The sequence below is a fragment of the Mus pahari genome, chromosome 1 (genome assembly GCF_900095145.1).
Source record: "Mus pahari chromosome 1, PAHARI_EIJ_v1.1, whole genome shotgun sequence".
NCBI classification, from domain to species: domain Eukaryota; kingdom Metazoa; phylum Chordata; class Mammalia; order Rodentia; family Muridae; genus Mus; species Mus pahari.
The window spans coordinates 128,600,747-128,615,161 of record NC_034590.1 but is presented as its reverse complement, the minus strand read 5'-3'; the positions used below and the strand labels follow the sequence as shown (position 1 = coordinate 128,615,161).

The 14,415-nt window shown below is 43.5% G+C and overlaps 2 protein-coding genes across 2 annotated transcripts in view; one reads left to right on the top strand and one right to left on the bottom strand.

The window, feature by feature from the left end:
* The window catches only part of Vps13a (vacuolar protein sorting 13 homolog A), a 197,325-nt gene that overhangs the window by 181,102 nt on the left and 1,808 nt on the right, over positions 1-14,415 (top strand). The window lies entirely within an intron of this gene.
* LOC110320782 (guanine nucleotide-binding protein subunit alpha-14) overlaps positions 3,398-14,415 on the bottom strand; it is a 166,007-nt gene continuing 154,989 nt past the window's right edge. The window contains exons 3-7 of the mRNA XM_021196920.1: positions 11,259-11,413; positions 9,621-9,749; positions 7,199-7,328; positions 5,139-5,292; positions 3,398-4,002 (exon numbers count right to left, since the gene is read on the bottom strand). Of these exons, the coding sequence (XP_021052579.1) occupies positions 3,812-4,002; positions 5,139-5,292; positions 7,199-7,328; positions 9,621-9,749; positions 11,259-11,413 (759 nt within the window). The 3' untranslated portion in view covers positions 3,398-3,811. The remainder of the gene's footprint in view (positions 4,003-5,138; positions 5,293-7,198; positions 7,329-9,620; positions 9,750-11,258; positions 11,414-14,415) is intronic.

Sequence of the window (14,415 nt, the reverse complement as noted above, 5' to 3'; positions counted from 1 at the left end):
TTTAAAAGGTAGTATGGTAGCTCACAAGGACTGTCTCGAAAAAAAAAAAAAAAAAAAAAAAAAAAAAAAAAAAAAAAAAAAGGAAAATTCAGGTTATCCAAAGCTTGACACATAGGAAATCTAACTTCAGATTTACTTCAGATTTATAGGTCAATAAGAGTATTTTTTCAAAATTGAGTTATTTATACAAATATAAATTTGAGTTGTAGTTTAACACTGACTGTGATCTATATCAAGTTGCCTTGATTTAGAATCTCTTGTCACTGAACATATTTGTGTGATATCAGTGTTTCCTTCTAGTAAAACTTTGTGGCAAAGCTGTTAAAGTAAAAATGTCTAGTGGTTAGAAGGATTGCCTAAAGCAGAGCATGACGCAGGCCTCAGTGTTTCTTATGATGGCCTCATACCACTGTTGATTCATTGACTATCCAAAAATTGCCAGTATTTGGGCAGAAAAACATTTTAAAACCAATATACTATCATTTATAATAGAATGTTCTAAATGCCAATGCTAGTACACTTATGCCCAACCAATAATTATAGATTATATTTGGGACTTATTAGAACAGTGTATATAAAGTTTTTTCCATGGTCACCTCTGTATACAAGTGTATTATAGTTAAGAAAATTGCCAGGGAAGGTATACTTTAAAAATACTTCATAGGTTTGAAATTGTATAGTTCCATTTTTATGAAGTGTCCAGATGAGTGGCTTAATTATTTTCATATTGACTAAGTAGCCTGCACTTCTTTGGTATGTTTATTATTTGGTGCAAACATGACCAGTGGTTATTACAGCTTTTAAGTATGTTTCTTCACTGTGTCTGTATTCCCTTCAGTTTCCTATTCCTGGTAATCCATGACCTAATGACCTATCACATAGTGGCTGCCTTAGTTTTGTGTATTTTGATATAGTTTTATTAAATAACACAGGCATTTCTAATGTGGTTCTTATTCTTAAAACTCATCTTAGTCTCTTTCCTGCTAAAATGTTGTAGAAAATCCCAGCTAACCCTGAAACGGCATTTCTTGAAGGGGCAGATTTGGATTGCATGCTAAGATGACTTCCTAGTTTAACCATATGTGAGTCTAATAAAGCTTTCTGGTCTCCCATCTGGCTTGGTTGTTATTGAGTAGAACCAGGAGCATTCACCTTCGCCTGCCTGTCTAAAATCTGAGTGTTTAACTAATACCGAGAATCATCACTGTTAGATTAATAGCTAAGTTACTCTGAGAGATCAGTGTCCTGACTTTTCGGTTGCCTTCTAGCCAAGCATACTCAGCATTGACTAACCGCTTGATGGAATACATGGTGGACTCAGCCACCACCTTCAGATGGCTAATTTTTTTCAGTAGTTGGTAAGTATACTTTAAAAGAAGAGCTAAGGGAGAATGCCTGCAAACAGAATGAATACCGACAGAAATTACTAAATTATCTCTGATGTGGAGAGTTTGGCCTTGCTGTAACTAGAAAAGGTGTTTGTTACCAAAATTTGATTTATTCCACAAACTGTCTTGCAATGAAAGAAATGTCAGCCAAAAGCTAAATTAAATTGTCAGTAGCTCAGTGCTAGAAAATACTTGAAAAAAGGAATTCCACATTGTTTGACACCCTTAGTTCTGATTATATTGGTATGCTTCTTTTTAGTTTAGGTTAATGAGACCCAGTTAGTCACTTTAGCCATGGCAAGTGATAAGGATCACGAAAGGGAATGCTGGCTGTATCATTTTAAATATCTTGAAAAGTTCCTCCTTTGTCTCTGTCTTGATGACTAATTGTTTCAAATAAGAATTAGCATTCGTTTGTCCAGTTCTTCATGCCTGGAGTGAAGACTGACATTTTAAACAGAATGCTACTTTGGTAGAATGGTTTCACACTTGAAATTGTTCCAACAAATTGACAATCTGGAGGTCCAGGCACCGGGTTAAGGAATGGCTTCTAAATTCAGGTCTAGGAATTAAGCCATGTGCTTCTGCAACAGATGTAACCAGTCCCAGAATTAACTAAGTAAGCCCACATTGACCAAAAGCTTTGACGCTGAAAATACTTGTAGTCTACTGACCCTCTGGAACCTCCAATCCAGCAGTGCACTATGGAGAAGTTAATGCTTCCCCTCATGATGGTATGGCTGACTGGGAGCTGCAGCTTACAACTGCCCATCGTCTCCAGAGTACCAGGCCAAAAATCACTAGCTTGAGAAAGGATCGTAATTCAAAGTACAGTTTCTACTGGATACATGTCACTTTCTCACTGTTGTAAATGCTGAACCATTTTAAGTTGGAGACCTCTGAAGATTGGTGAGAGAGGGATCCATCCATAAGTAAGTACAGACATACTTATGGGTCAGCAGTCCATGCAAAGCCACCCGAGCCCTTAAGTATGATGAAGTACTCTGCTTCCTGGGAATCAGGACCTGCACCATTTACTGAGCCAGCTATTAAGGAGCTCCAGCACACCATGATGAGTGAAGACTATTTCAGAGGGAAGAAGCAGGAAAGCTGCAGAGTTGTTAAAACTGTAACGTTTTCTTTTAAACAGAACCGTCAGCCACGAGCTCTAAGAAGCACATCATTATTGGTGTTCAAGGTAGAACAGTGTATTCTTAGTATCCAGAAAGGCACAGCGTACACAGTTCAAACAGCACATTTGTGATTGCCATCAGAGCTTTGGCAAGGTTTACATAACATCTGTTAAACAAGTTCTCCTTTAGCCATTCCATAAGCTATAAGACCTGACCATATGCATTAGGGCATACACACATGCAGTATCTAAAGTCTACTTATCATGTCAGAGTTGGTTTTACAAATTGTGGCAAAATCAATGTTTGGATAATATTAATCTGGACTGGGAAGTTGACATGAAAAGAACTGCTTTTTAAAGAAATCTTTGGTTTGGGATGTAGCCTGGTTGGCAGAACATTTGCCTAACATGCACAAAGCTCTGGGTTCCATCTCAAGTATCACATAAACTGATCATGTGACACATACATCCAAGCATTACTAACCTATAACTATCAATGTGAAATCACACTGTTTGAGACCTCTTAATGCTAGGAATTAGCAACAGTGTAAGAACTGCCTTAAATAGGTTGTGTATATGAAGACAAGAGAATCAGAAGGCCAATGTCATCCTCAGCCACATAGCATGTTTGAGACCAGAAAGGAATACGTGAGGCCCTGTCTCAGAAAAGAAAAAAATCCTAGCCGAGCATGGAACAGCCAGGCAGGAGACCAAGGCCATGCTTAATTACACAGCAAATTTGAATTGGAAGCTAGCCTGGGCTACTTAAGACCCTGTTTTTAAAATAACCCCCCAAAAAGGCATAGAAAGAAGTCTTTGGTTGTTTAGTAAATTGTTACATGAGTCATACTTCAGCATTAAGGGGAAGAAATGTTAAAAATGTTTCTTAAAAGATTTATTTTAAAATTATCAAGCCAATGAAGATGTTTTAGTCTCCTAAATGAATCTCAGAGGTCTGAAGGTATGATTTGTAAATTAACAAGTCCCTCTGTTGCATGAATTTTTTGCATGATTTTTAATAGCTGTTGAACACTAGTTTTAAAAAAGGAGAGGGAGAATCACTCAAAAAGTATACCTAATCTTTCAACCAAAAGGTGAGAAAAGAATTAGACAATCAAGAATTAAAGACACTTAAAAGGGTTGGTAAAGTAGTTTTCACATTGCACTACCCATCTCTGTCCCTGTGGGCTACATAATGTCCTTAGGTTCTGGTCCAGGTGGTCAGAAGCGTTTGTAGATCAGGCAGGAAGAGCTCAGATCACCCTCTGTTTGGAAGGAGTAGGCCCTCCATTTACACCAAGTTGAACTCCCGTAGGTTTAGCTGTAGGATTGTGTCTTTGACAGCAGCAAACACAAAGCGGATATTCTCGGTGTCTGTAGCACATGTGAAGTGAGAATAGATGACTTTCTCTTTGTCAGGATTCTGGTCTTGATACAGCTTCAGGATAAAGTCCCTGGCAGCTTTGACATCTTGCTTTGGTCCTGGTCATGAGAAGAATAAAGGAAGATACAGACTCAGTACCATGTCCTCTCACAATCCATTTTTAATGTATTTTTGTTCTTATCTGGGATCATTCTCTAACCAATATAACTTACCTTAATCTTATATGCACACGTGCACACATACATGCATATGATCATGCTACTCTCAGGAATGTCATACATCTCTATAGACAGTGTCTTCCATTGGCCTACAGCTCACCAACTAGGCTCAACTAGACGGGCAGCAAATCCGAGGGATTTGCTGTCTCCCTGTCCCAGCTCTGTGATTACAAGTCCTCACAATTGTGCCTGGCTTTTTTAGGTGGCTTTTGGTGTTTTTACCAAGCCATCCCCTAGCCCAATATGTGTTCTTTTTAAAGTGTCTTCTGGTGTATCTAAAAATTTTACTATAAAGTGATTTGTCTAAAAATAGTGGCCTAATGGCCTAGTTTTGTTTCTAACACTTTTGAAGTGATACTAATTTGTACAGGCAGGCAGCTATGGGCTGGGGGATCAGGGGGTGTGTTGCAAAATCTGGTATTATGAGGTTGATCTTGAAGCTTGACAGTACTAAACTATGCTACCATTAAATACCAGAGTAATCAAAGGAAAAGGGTACACTGAAATATTAACATATAAATATCAATGTTAAGAGTATACTATCTGAGACTTCTTGTTCCAAGAGTGATTAGGAAGAGTGAGAACTCTCCTGCCTTGAGCAAGCTTCATATGTGCAAGACTTGAACACACGCCCTGTGTCTAAGAGGATGTCACCCTGTAACCCCACAAAGCAGCAGGTCTGCAGACTAAAGAGCCAGCTCCACTCTGAAGAGTCACCAGGGCAACAGAAAGGGCCTGGCACACAAATGGAAGGTTGTGGTGCAGGAAGGCCACAAGGTCTTTCCGAGGTGAGGTGCCTGAGGTGGGGCCAGTCAGCCAAGCGTGTTGGTATGCACGTTCAGGCCCTTGCATGGCAGATGCTGAGGCGAAACCATGAACACAGCAGTGAGAATTGTAATTTGAATTGGCAAGTGAGAGCCTGTCTGGGAGGCCCCAGCGCCACGCTGAAGACTGATCCTGGGGAGGACGTCCATAAGGTCAGTGGGAAAGCACCATTCCCCGCAGGAGTAACTTACCTGTGTACTCTGGGAAGTAGCTAATTAGATGAGAGTACATGATTTTCTCTTCCAGAAGATCCTTCTTATTTAAGAACAGAATCACAGAGGAGTTCAGAAACCAGGGATAGGTGATGATGGTTTTAAACAGGGCTTTGCTCTCCTCCATACGGTTCTAGTGAGAAACAGGTTAAGGTAAGCTAGGAAGAAAAGGCAAGGCTTGGAAAGAGCAAGCTAAGTGGTTGGGTGTGTCCATCAGTCCTCTCTCCCCTGGGGCCACTGCTCTTGTGATGGAAAGCACCTGGTCCCACCAGACCAGCTTCCTCCTCCCTCCCTCACCTGCCTAGCTGACTTTCCTGGTCCAACTCTGGAGCACTCTATTCTTTTGCCCTTTCATGTAACTTTGAGCAGGAAGTTTACTTCATTTCACAAGGTTCCTTAATTGTTCTGCGAGATACCAGCTTCAGGTGGATGTTTGCTGCTGAACAATGCCTCAGGTATATTGTAACACAGAAGGAAGGCAAAGTCTTCCAAGAGGACCCCAACCTTGAGGCCTCGGGCATGCTGGACTGGTCAGCCGGGAGCTAACAAGCCAGAGCGCCTTAACCTTGCTAAGACTGTTTTCCCAGTTTGGTGGATGAGCAGAGTATTCCAAAAATTTCACTTTCCCCGACCCACAGAGAAGTGAGTCTGGTGACAATTATGCTTACAGACAGTAATTTTAAATAACACCCTTCAAAGAAAATACTAAAAACTCTCAAATTTGAGGAGGCAGGTAGCTCAGAAACAAATTGTTACTACCTGACAACTGTTGGCAGCATTTTCTCTGCAGTATTTCTAAGGAAAAAAGGCAAGAACTTTCCTTTAGAATAGAAAGCAACCACAGCATCATCAAAGCTCAAGGATGTTCCAAAGGGTCAAGCCATTAGAAGTCCAGAACGTGTTATCAGAGAGAACGTATCCACTTTTAAAGATTCAAGTGTTGTATTATCTTAACCTCCGGGGGGGGATTGTATGGCATGAATCTACAACTAGAAAGAACAGGCCAAATGTCAGCATTTACATTCTCTCCAAACACCTGTGGTTTTCTGGAGGGGAGAATATATTTAATCTTTAAAAATATTGGACTGGGGGTGGGGAGGAGGTATGGGATGTGGAACAGTACAATGTTGTATGTATTGGGGGTCTCTGAATGGAATTGGGAATGAAACTGGCCCCACTGGAATCCAGTAAATATAAATATAGTGCAAAATCAAAGTCCAGAAGACTGTTTTGTTTTTTTTTTTTTTTTTCCAGCATGCCACCGGCAGTAAGAATGCTGGCTTTGTGTGGCCAGCTTGGATTTTACTCAGTTTCTAAGTGCTGACTTGGTAAGCTGAGCTACCCTGACCCAATCCCAGCACTCTCTGTTTTTCCTGGTTTCCACCCTTTGTGAAACTACATTTACCTGGGGGAATGTTGGGAACAGTCCTTGTTCTCAGCCACAGCAAACGTCAGTCAACCAAGCCAGAGTCTCTGCTATCTGACCCGGACACTCCATTTTCCCCAAGGTTCCTTAGGAAATTCTAGTGGGCAACTACACTGGATTCAGTGTTCTGGTCCACCACTCTTGGTATGCAGTAGGTTAAACTGTCTAAATTAGTCACAAAATGATTGTGTCTTCTGTTTGTTTGGGTTCTTTGTTGTTTGTCTGTTGTTGGTTTGGTTTGGGTTTCTTGAGACAGGGCCTCACTAGGAAGCCTTGGCTGGCCTGGAACTCTCAGAGATCTACCTGCCTCTGCCTCCCAAATGCTGGGACTGAGGTGTATGCCACAAACCTGGCTGTGAAATCTAATGACAACTGTCTCAGAGGGGATTTGTTGTTAAGTAACAGGTGACTGTATTTAAATGACATGGGACATTAGCACTGAGTCTGCAGTGCGCCTGTAGGTTACATTGGTAGCAGATACTTGAGTGCAGGCAGAGAAGAGTCTATTTTCTCACTAGCTAGCTTCTTGAAACATTGAAGAAATAAGACTGCCTTTCACAGTTGCCACCCCCGCCCCAGCAGCATACCTCTAAGTTCCCAAACCCCAGCATACCTCATTGTCACACTCAGCCAGAACCTGGTCATATTCACTCAGAGCAACCAAGAAAATGATGGAGGTGACACTCTCAAAGCAGTGAATCCATTTCCGTCGTTCAGATCGCTGGCCACCAACATCCACCATCCTGCTCAATAGAGGTGGCCGGTCAAAGGTGTGAACACACAACTCCAGGGAAAGGATACAAGCCATTGCACCATTGAGCTAGTGCCCTTTTGGGCTCCCAGCAATTTTTAGAGGGAAGGGGGACTCTTAAGGTTAGTGTGTTAGAACAGTACTGCATAGGCAGTGAAGAACATTGGTGGTTTCCAAGCAAAGGACTGAGGTGGGGCCTGCCTGAAGATACTGGATAAGAAGCTGCTGTAGCAGCCCTGGCACAAAACAACATCCACTTGGGCTTAACTCCAGCCACCCACATAGAGTCATAGGACATGAAAGAGACATAAGCAGGTACCTCTGCTTTCTTCAGGTCCTATATGTAAATGTATAATTTGTACTGTGCTTTTTATAACTGTGTGTGTGTGTGTGTGTGTGTGTGTGTGTGTGTGTGTGTGTGTGTGTGTGTGTGTGACATGCATATGAGTGCAGATGCCCTGGAGGCCAAAAGAGGTTATTGGATTTCTTGGAGCTAGAGTTACAGGTAGGCGTGAGCCACTCAATGTGGGTGATGGGAACTGAACTTCCTTAGCCACTGAGCTACCCCTCTAGCTTCCCTCTATCCTGGTCTTGCTTTCAGAGTTCATCTCAGTTATCCCCAGATCCTTTCTGTTAGCTGGATCCCACTCCTTCCCATCTGCATGTGCTCTCTGCTCAGGATGAAAATCCAGGAGATATTTCAGGGACTCAGCACAGGGATTGCTGACATAAAGCCCTAAGCACTATAATGAGTCCAGTGGTACCCTGTCTAAAGGAATAGCTGCCATGTCACTGAGGTCTGCTGCTGCTGCACAAGATGCAGGCTCACTATTACCGGGCCTAGAGAATACTAGTAGGTTTTAGGTAAAATACTTGTTCTTAAGTGTGAGTGCAAATATTTCTTCTAACACTGTCAAACACCGTCAAAGCACATAAACTGCCAGGTCATACCCACCACCCCTACATCCCACCTCATCCACACACCAATTTCTGAAGACCCCAAACCAGTTTGGTTAGACAGTCCATGAGCTCGTTGAAGCTCCCATGACTACTATCTGGAAAGTGCCTTTGAGACATGTTCTAGGGGTGCAGACATGCCTGCAGTGCTATGCATGCTGCTTGCCTCATGTTGCAGAGGCAGATATCAAGAGACACTCGGCATGAAGACATTCTGCAAAGACCTCAACTTCAAGCAAGCATCAGAATTCTTCATCCAGAAAGATTGCATGGGGCTGGTGCCACAAGCTGCAAGGTGACACCACAGGTGACATTAAACAGACTCCTAAGGTTTTGGAAAGACAACAACTGTTCACCAAAGCTTTGGCAAACTCTCATTCTGAAGTGTTTGGGAGGTTGTAAGAAGCCTTGAAGTTGAAAAGGTTTAAATCCAGGGGGCAGCTTAGGAGACAGCAACCATGAAATTAGACATCTGTAACAAAGATGCGGAGAGTGTTTTTACACCACCCCCCTCCATTTGAAATTCTAAAGCAGAATTGTAATATAGGATTCAATCTGGGGAGGCTAGAGATGTGTGAAATGAACCTTATTTAAAAGGATAGGGGAATGCTAGATACAAGGGATTTGCGGGGTTAGAGGGGTGCCCCCTGGTTAAGAGCTCATATTGCAGTTGAAAGGGACCTGAATTCAGTCCTACATGGTGGCTCCAGTCCCAGGAGCCAGATGCCTTCATTGTCTCCAAGGGCTCCTACATGCCTGTGTTGTACATATATATATATACACTGAGGAACACACACATACACAAAATAATTTTTAAGGGCTTTAAATTTTTCAGTGCCTTTTAAATGCCCTGTATTTTTATTTATTTTTCCTATACAAAGTTCAGGAAATATCTATTCATCCCGAGTGTTGTTATATAAATAGAAATATTACATATATATGTGTGTGTGTATGTATGAGTGTGTATATATGTGTATATATGTGTGTGTATATATATGTATATATACACATGTACACACACAAGTACTCCATATATTATAAACTTTTAATACACACCTTTATATTTTTTTTTCTTTAAGGATAAATCTCAGACAAGGTAACAAGGGAAAGAAAAATCCTATTCAACATTAGGGAAAGGAGATCAGTACATAAGAAGGCTTCTTCCCAGTAACAGGAGACCAGAAGTCCCTCTGTTACGGAGCATGAGATCCCAGAAGGCTATGCTAACCCAAGAGGGGCTTAGGAACTGAGCATCTAAGACTCACCTCGGGACTTGCCCCCTGAACAGACAAATCCTTAAAGGATGCTGTCTTGGAGACAGACTTACCGGAAGATGATGTTTTCCAAATCAAATGGATATTCTATGATGCCAGTGGTGGGCACTCGAACACGAAGCACATCCTGTTGTGTTGGCACGAAAGAGGGCATGGCGATTCGGTCAATGTCCGTCAGATAACTGTGACATTAAAGAGTCAAGATGCTGAGGCTCCATTTTGAAAAGGGAAAATGCCCTTCCTTGCTCAGGGGAAGTCCTCCCTAACCACAGGGTCCCCACAAGAAATGGACGTGGCAGTGACATTCGGAGGTTACTATGCCAGGCCACTCTATACTCCCAAGGTGGTTCTAAAGGGACCAGGATTCAGAAGCACTTCTGTGAGCCTTCTGAGACCATAGGTCAGCCCGTCCCAGTTCTCATCACATCGTCTATGAGAAAAGCAGCAGCCTAGAGACCCTGTTCACTGTAGGCTTTGAACTAAGAGCAGTGTATATGAAAATACGCAGATGACCAACAGGCCATGGGAAAATTCTCTCAAAGCAAGATAACATTTTCCTTTTAAGCACACTGTGAGACCTCTAAAACAATCAAACTTTGTCTGATGTTATTTGGAACTATGTATTAAAGTTTCTGACTTCAAAATACATCTTTTTTTTTCTAAAGTGAAATAAGGCCTTGAAAAAAAACCTTCAGGCTGGGACAGGTGGGATTCTTAGCTTTGAAATGGTACTGTAGATTAGAGTTCTTGGAAGCCTGTAGTCTCACACGGGGCAGCTGAACTGCTGTGGGTGAACATGCAGCTCGACATGGTTTCTGAAGTTGCTTCTATCTGCTGTTTTGTAGTCACTGTGAGGGCAGCTAAGAGGTTTAATCATAAAAGGCTACATTGCTTTGATGAGGATGTTTACAACTTCGTCAGGCTGTCTTTCTCTGGTCTTCCAAGAAGGGTCGGTTTGCTTTTTTAGATTTACTTTTTGTTTTGTTTTGTTGTGTTGTGTTGTTTTTTTTTTTTGTTTTTATTTCGAGACACGGTTTCTCTGTGTAGTCCTGGCTGTCCTGGAACTCACTCTGTAGACCAGACTGGCCTCGAACTCAGAAATCCTCCTGCCTCTGCCTCCCAAGTGCCGGGATTAAAGGTGTGTACCACCATCGCCCGGCTCCTTGGGGACTCTTAAGAAAGAAGAAATGTGACATCTCCTAGATAGTGTGCAGTAGAGATTTTCGTGGGTTGGTGGTTTAAATCTAAAGCTTTATGGAGCCAAAATACATTAAGTGGTTGACTTTCTGAGAGGGTCCTGTGTGCTGGTCTTGCAATGTCAATGTCTATCACTAGAGGGCACCACAAGATCGGCAACAGATTTAAGCAAAGCCTGCCTGCGGTTTCCAGAGGGATTCAGAGAGGATGAAAGTGAAAATCACAGGCAGGTGTGTTCTTTGCTTAAATTATAACCTCTGCTCCAAAACTAAATCCGTTTAGTTAGATCCGTTCCACTAAAGGAATCTCCAACTTAATTGGGTGTGAGAAGGTGAGTGCTAACCCAGGGGACATCTGGGAACCCTCAGAGAATTAGGGGAGAAGAGGCTCAGAGTCGGGCCGGAAGGTCAGGGAAACCCGCTGCCTCCTGGGAAGTGAAGCCTTGCAGAGTTGGCCTAACAGCAGCTGTGGCTGTGGCGGGGCTGAATACTCACTATTTGGCAGAGTCTGACAGCTGGTACTCCCTCCTCCTGTCGTAACACTCCTGGATTCCGGGATCCAGCCACAGCTGCTTGATGGCTGCCACCTGGTCCCTGGAGAGTGCAGAGACTTTGTCTACTTCCACTTCCCTGATGATCTGGGCATTTTCCTGTCCAACGGAAAGAAAATACCGCGTTAAGCACAGAAAAGGATGACAGATAAGGGGATGAGCTGGGGTGGAGGACTCTGAAAGGTGCTGGGCTGTGCACAGCCAAGCCCTCAGAAACCAGAAGGCTAGGCGGGGTGATTTGATGCTCAGTCTAGAGATGAGAGCCACACCTTCAGTCCAGCAATACTAGAGACAGCTGCTCAGACCCGGCCCCCAGGTGTGAACAGAGACACGCACACCATGTAGTCACCTTCACTTCTCCCTGCTTTCTGCTCATTCCAACATCCACATAGCCAGCAATGGACATAAACTGTGGTATCAGTTGCAAGCCAGTATTGTTTGGTAGAAGTGGACCGGCCCCAGGTGTAAGAATAGGGACACACTAACTCTGTAAACGGAAAAATCAATGCCAACTGTCACCCTGCCCTTTTTCTCCCCCTTAAGTTTTCTCTTTTTCTTTGTATTTCTTTGAAGTAGATTTTACTTTGTAAAACAGCATTAGGTTCAGCAGAAAGCTTCAGCTCACAGAAAGTTCCCATATGCCAGCCACATGGTCCTGTACATCAGCGCACAGTTCTTTCCCACCTAGGATCCACTCCCAGATCACCTGCTCAGCACGCCAACCACTAGACTGTGTTTATTGTAGCTGTTGCTCTGTTAGCACACTAAGGATTACAGGCAGGAGCTCTGTGAGAGCATATGCCCAGTGACTACTTCTCACTTGCAATCCTAGCACATATCGATAACATCTGAACCTCTGCATGTGTTTCCTTCCACTGTCCTTAGCCAGAGAGCGTGATCCGGGGTCCTGGAGAGCCTTGCATAGAGCATAGGTACTTTCCCCACCTTCTGGCTTCCTGTGGCCACTCTTTTGTTTTCTCCTGCCCTTCAGCTGCCTCTATCCTCTACATCTAAAGTGGCCATGTGTCTCTGTCTTCAAACAAGTCTGGAAAACTCCACAAAAGCAGTGTACAAATCTTACTTGTGCTTTTATCCAAGAGCCCAGCTCCGTTTCTGCAAGCAGTTGGTGCTTTCTTTGATATGTAAGCTCAATAAACACATGTGGCAGATGTATCTGTGTAGCATGTCAGAAATCCACAGCCATGGGATGTGTGAGATGTGTGGGGAGATGCCTGTGCAGAGAGGGGTGAGCCCACAGAGGGATCTGGGGACTCACTGTGGTGCCTCTCAGCCAGTTGCCTGGCTAACCCCACCCCTTCTTGCATGCCATGCACCATAGATTGTTTTTCTAAATTTAACAGTGCAGTCCAGCTTTGCTGTTGAGAATTAAAGCCAAACAGTTGACAGAGAACTGGGTGGGGAACTGCCATGCTACATGGCAGCCGGGGGGGGGGGGGTTGGTCAGCATCAATGTGTGTCCAGAAAGCAGATGAGTAAAGTGGGCCTGCTGGTCGTAAGAGTCTCAGGGGGAAACAGGACGGACAGAAGCGTTTGGGAGCAAGCCAGCAGTTGCAGAAACATCACCAATGACCAGGTTCTCAAAGAGAGTTCAGCACAGACGTGGATGAATATGGCAGAATAGCCAGTTGTTTTGTACAACTGCAATATACTAATAAGGAGGGGAAGCACAGGGCTCAATGAGAACTTTGCTTTTCCCATTTCTCAAAAATCAACATTTTCGCGGCTGGGAGAGGGAACACAGAAGACAGATGTTTATCACACGCAAGCTCCCAGGCCACCTGTGAAAGGGCCACAGGTGACGTGGTGGCGCCTTCACCCAGGACCCTGGCTGCTGCTGAGTGTCCCTGTCAAGCACAGTGGGCTTCTAGCTGCAACCCAGCAGGCTGCCCAACCTGTCAGGCCCTCATCACAGGGGCTACTATTCTGTCAACCACCCAGCGCTGCAGCCATCTCTGCGGGGCCTTTTGTTAGGTAAGTATGTGTTTGTGGTTTACATTTGTCTGTGTATTTTAATTGGCAAATTGACTCTACATAGTTATGGTATATATACCACATGGTCTCTTGACATATGTAAATAATGTATATGGCTAAGCCGAGCTATTTAAGACTCTGTGTGTGTGTGTGTGTGTGTGTGTGTGTGTGTGTGTGTGTGTGTGTGATCTTTGCATGGTAAGGAATACTAAAGAGCTACTCTCTTGGCAATGTTCAAGGAAATAATACACCATCACTAACTTAATCACCAGGAGGTACAGGAGGTCTCTTGAACAAATTTCTCCAAATGTCTCCAGCTGACATTTTAATTAAAATTAAAGATTAATATTCAATGATATGCTGTCAATGATTAAAAAAAATAAAAAAAAAAACTTAACTAGATACTACAGGAAAGGTCTACTGACATTCAATAGCCAGAAAAGCAGAAAGCTTTGCTTTAAAAGTGAGGTTAGAATGTATATACATTTCAAAATGGACGATCCCTGCAGCACAGGGTTGTCCATTACAGTCTCTGGTCCATGTTTTCACAACTCTGTCCACGTCCAGATTCCGCTGCACACTCTACTAAAGCTTGCAAGTGAGGCTTTGAGGCCCCGCAGCCATTGGTTTTTGGAGTCTTGCAAGCATTGCTACCCAGGAAATACCAGGCAGCTGTGCCAGAGGTGCTCTCCCTATATTTTGCACGCACGCACACATGCATGCACACACGCACGCAGCTATAGTGACTGGAGATAATCCACGTAAGAGGCAGGGCCTGTGGCCTTGACTAAACTGTAATGATGGCTTCTATCATTCCCTTCTACATGTCCCTGGACTATAGCGAATTATGAGAAGACACTGGACCTTTCGGGACACAGAAGGGAAGCAGTAGCCACCAGGCTTGGAAAAGCAGAGATCCGCTCCAGCTTGCACCCACTCTGGCTGGCTTTCTAGTCAACCTCACTGGCACAAGGCAGCACTTAGGCCCTCAGCGTTCCCAAGCAACTGCTGAAACCATGCTCAGTTTCTCCAAATCACGGTTCAGCTTCATGGCCTACATAGAAACATGGGCAGACCTATGGGAGAGCATACCTGCTCTGTCACTGTGG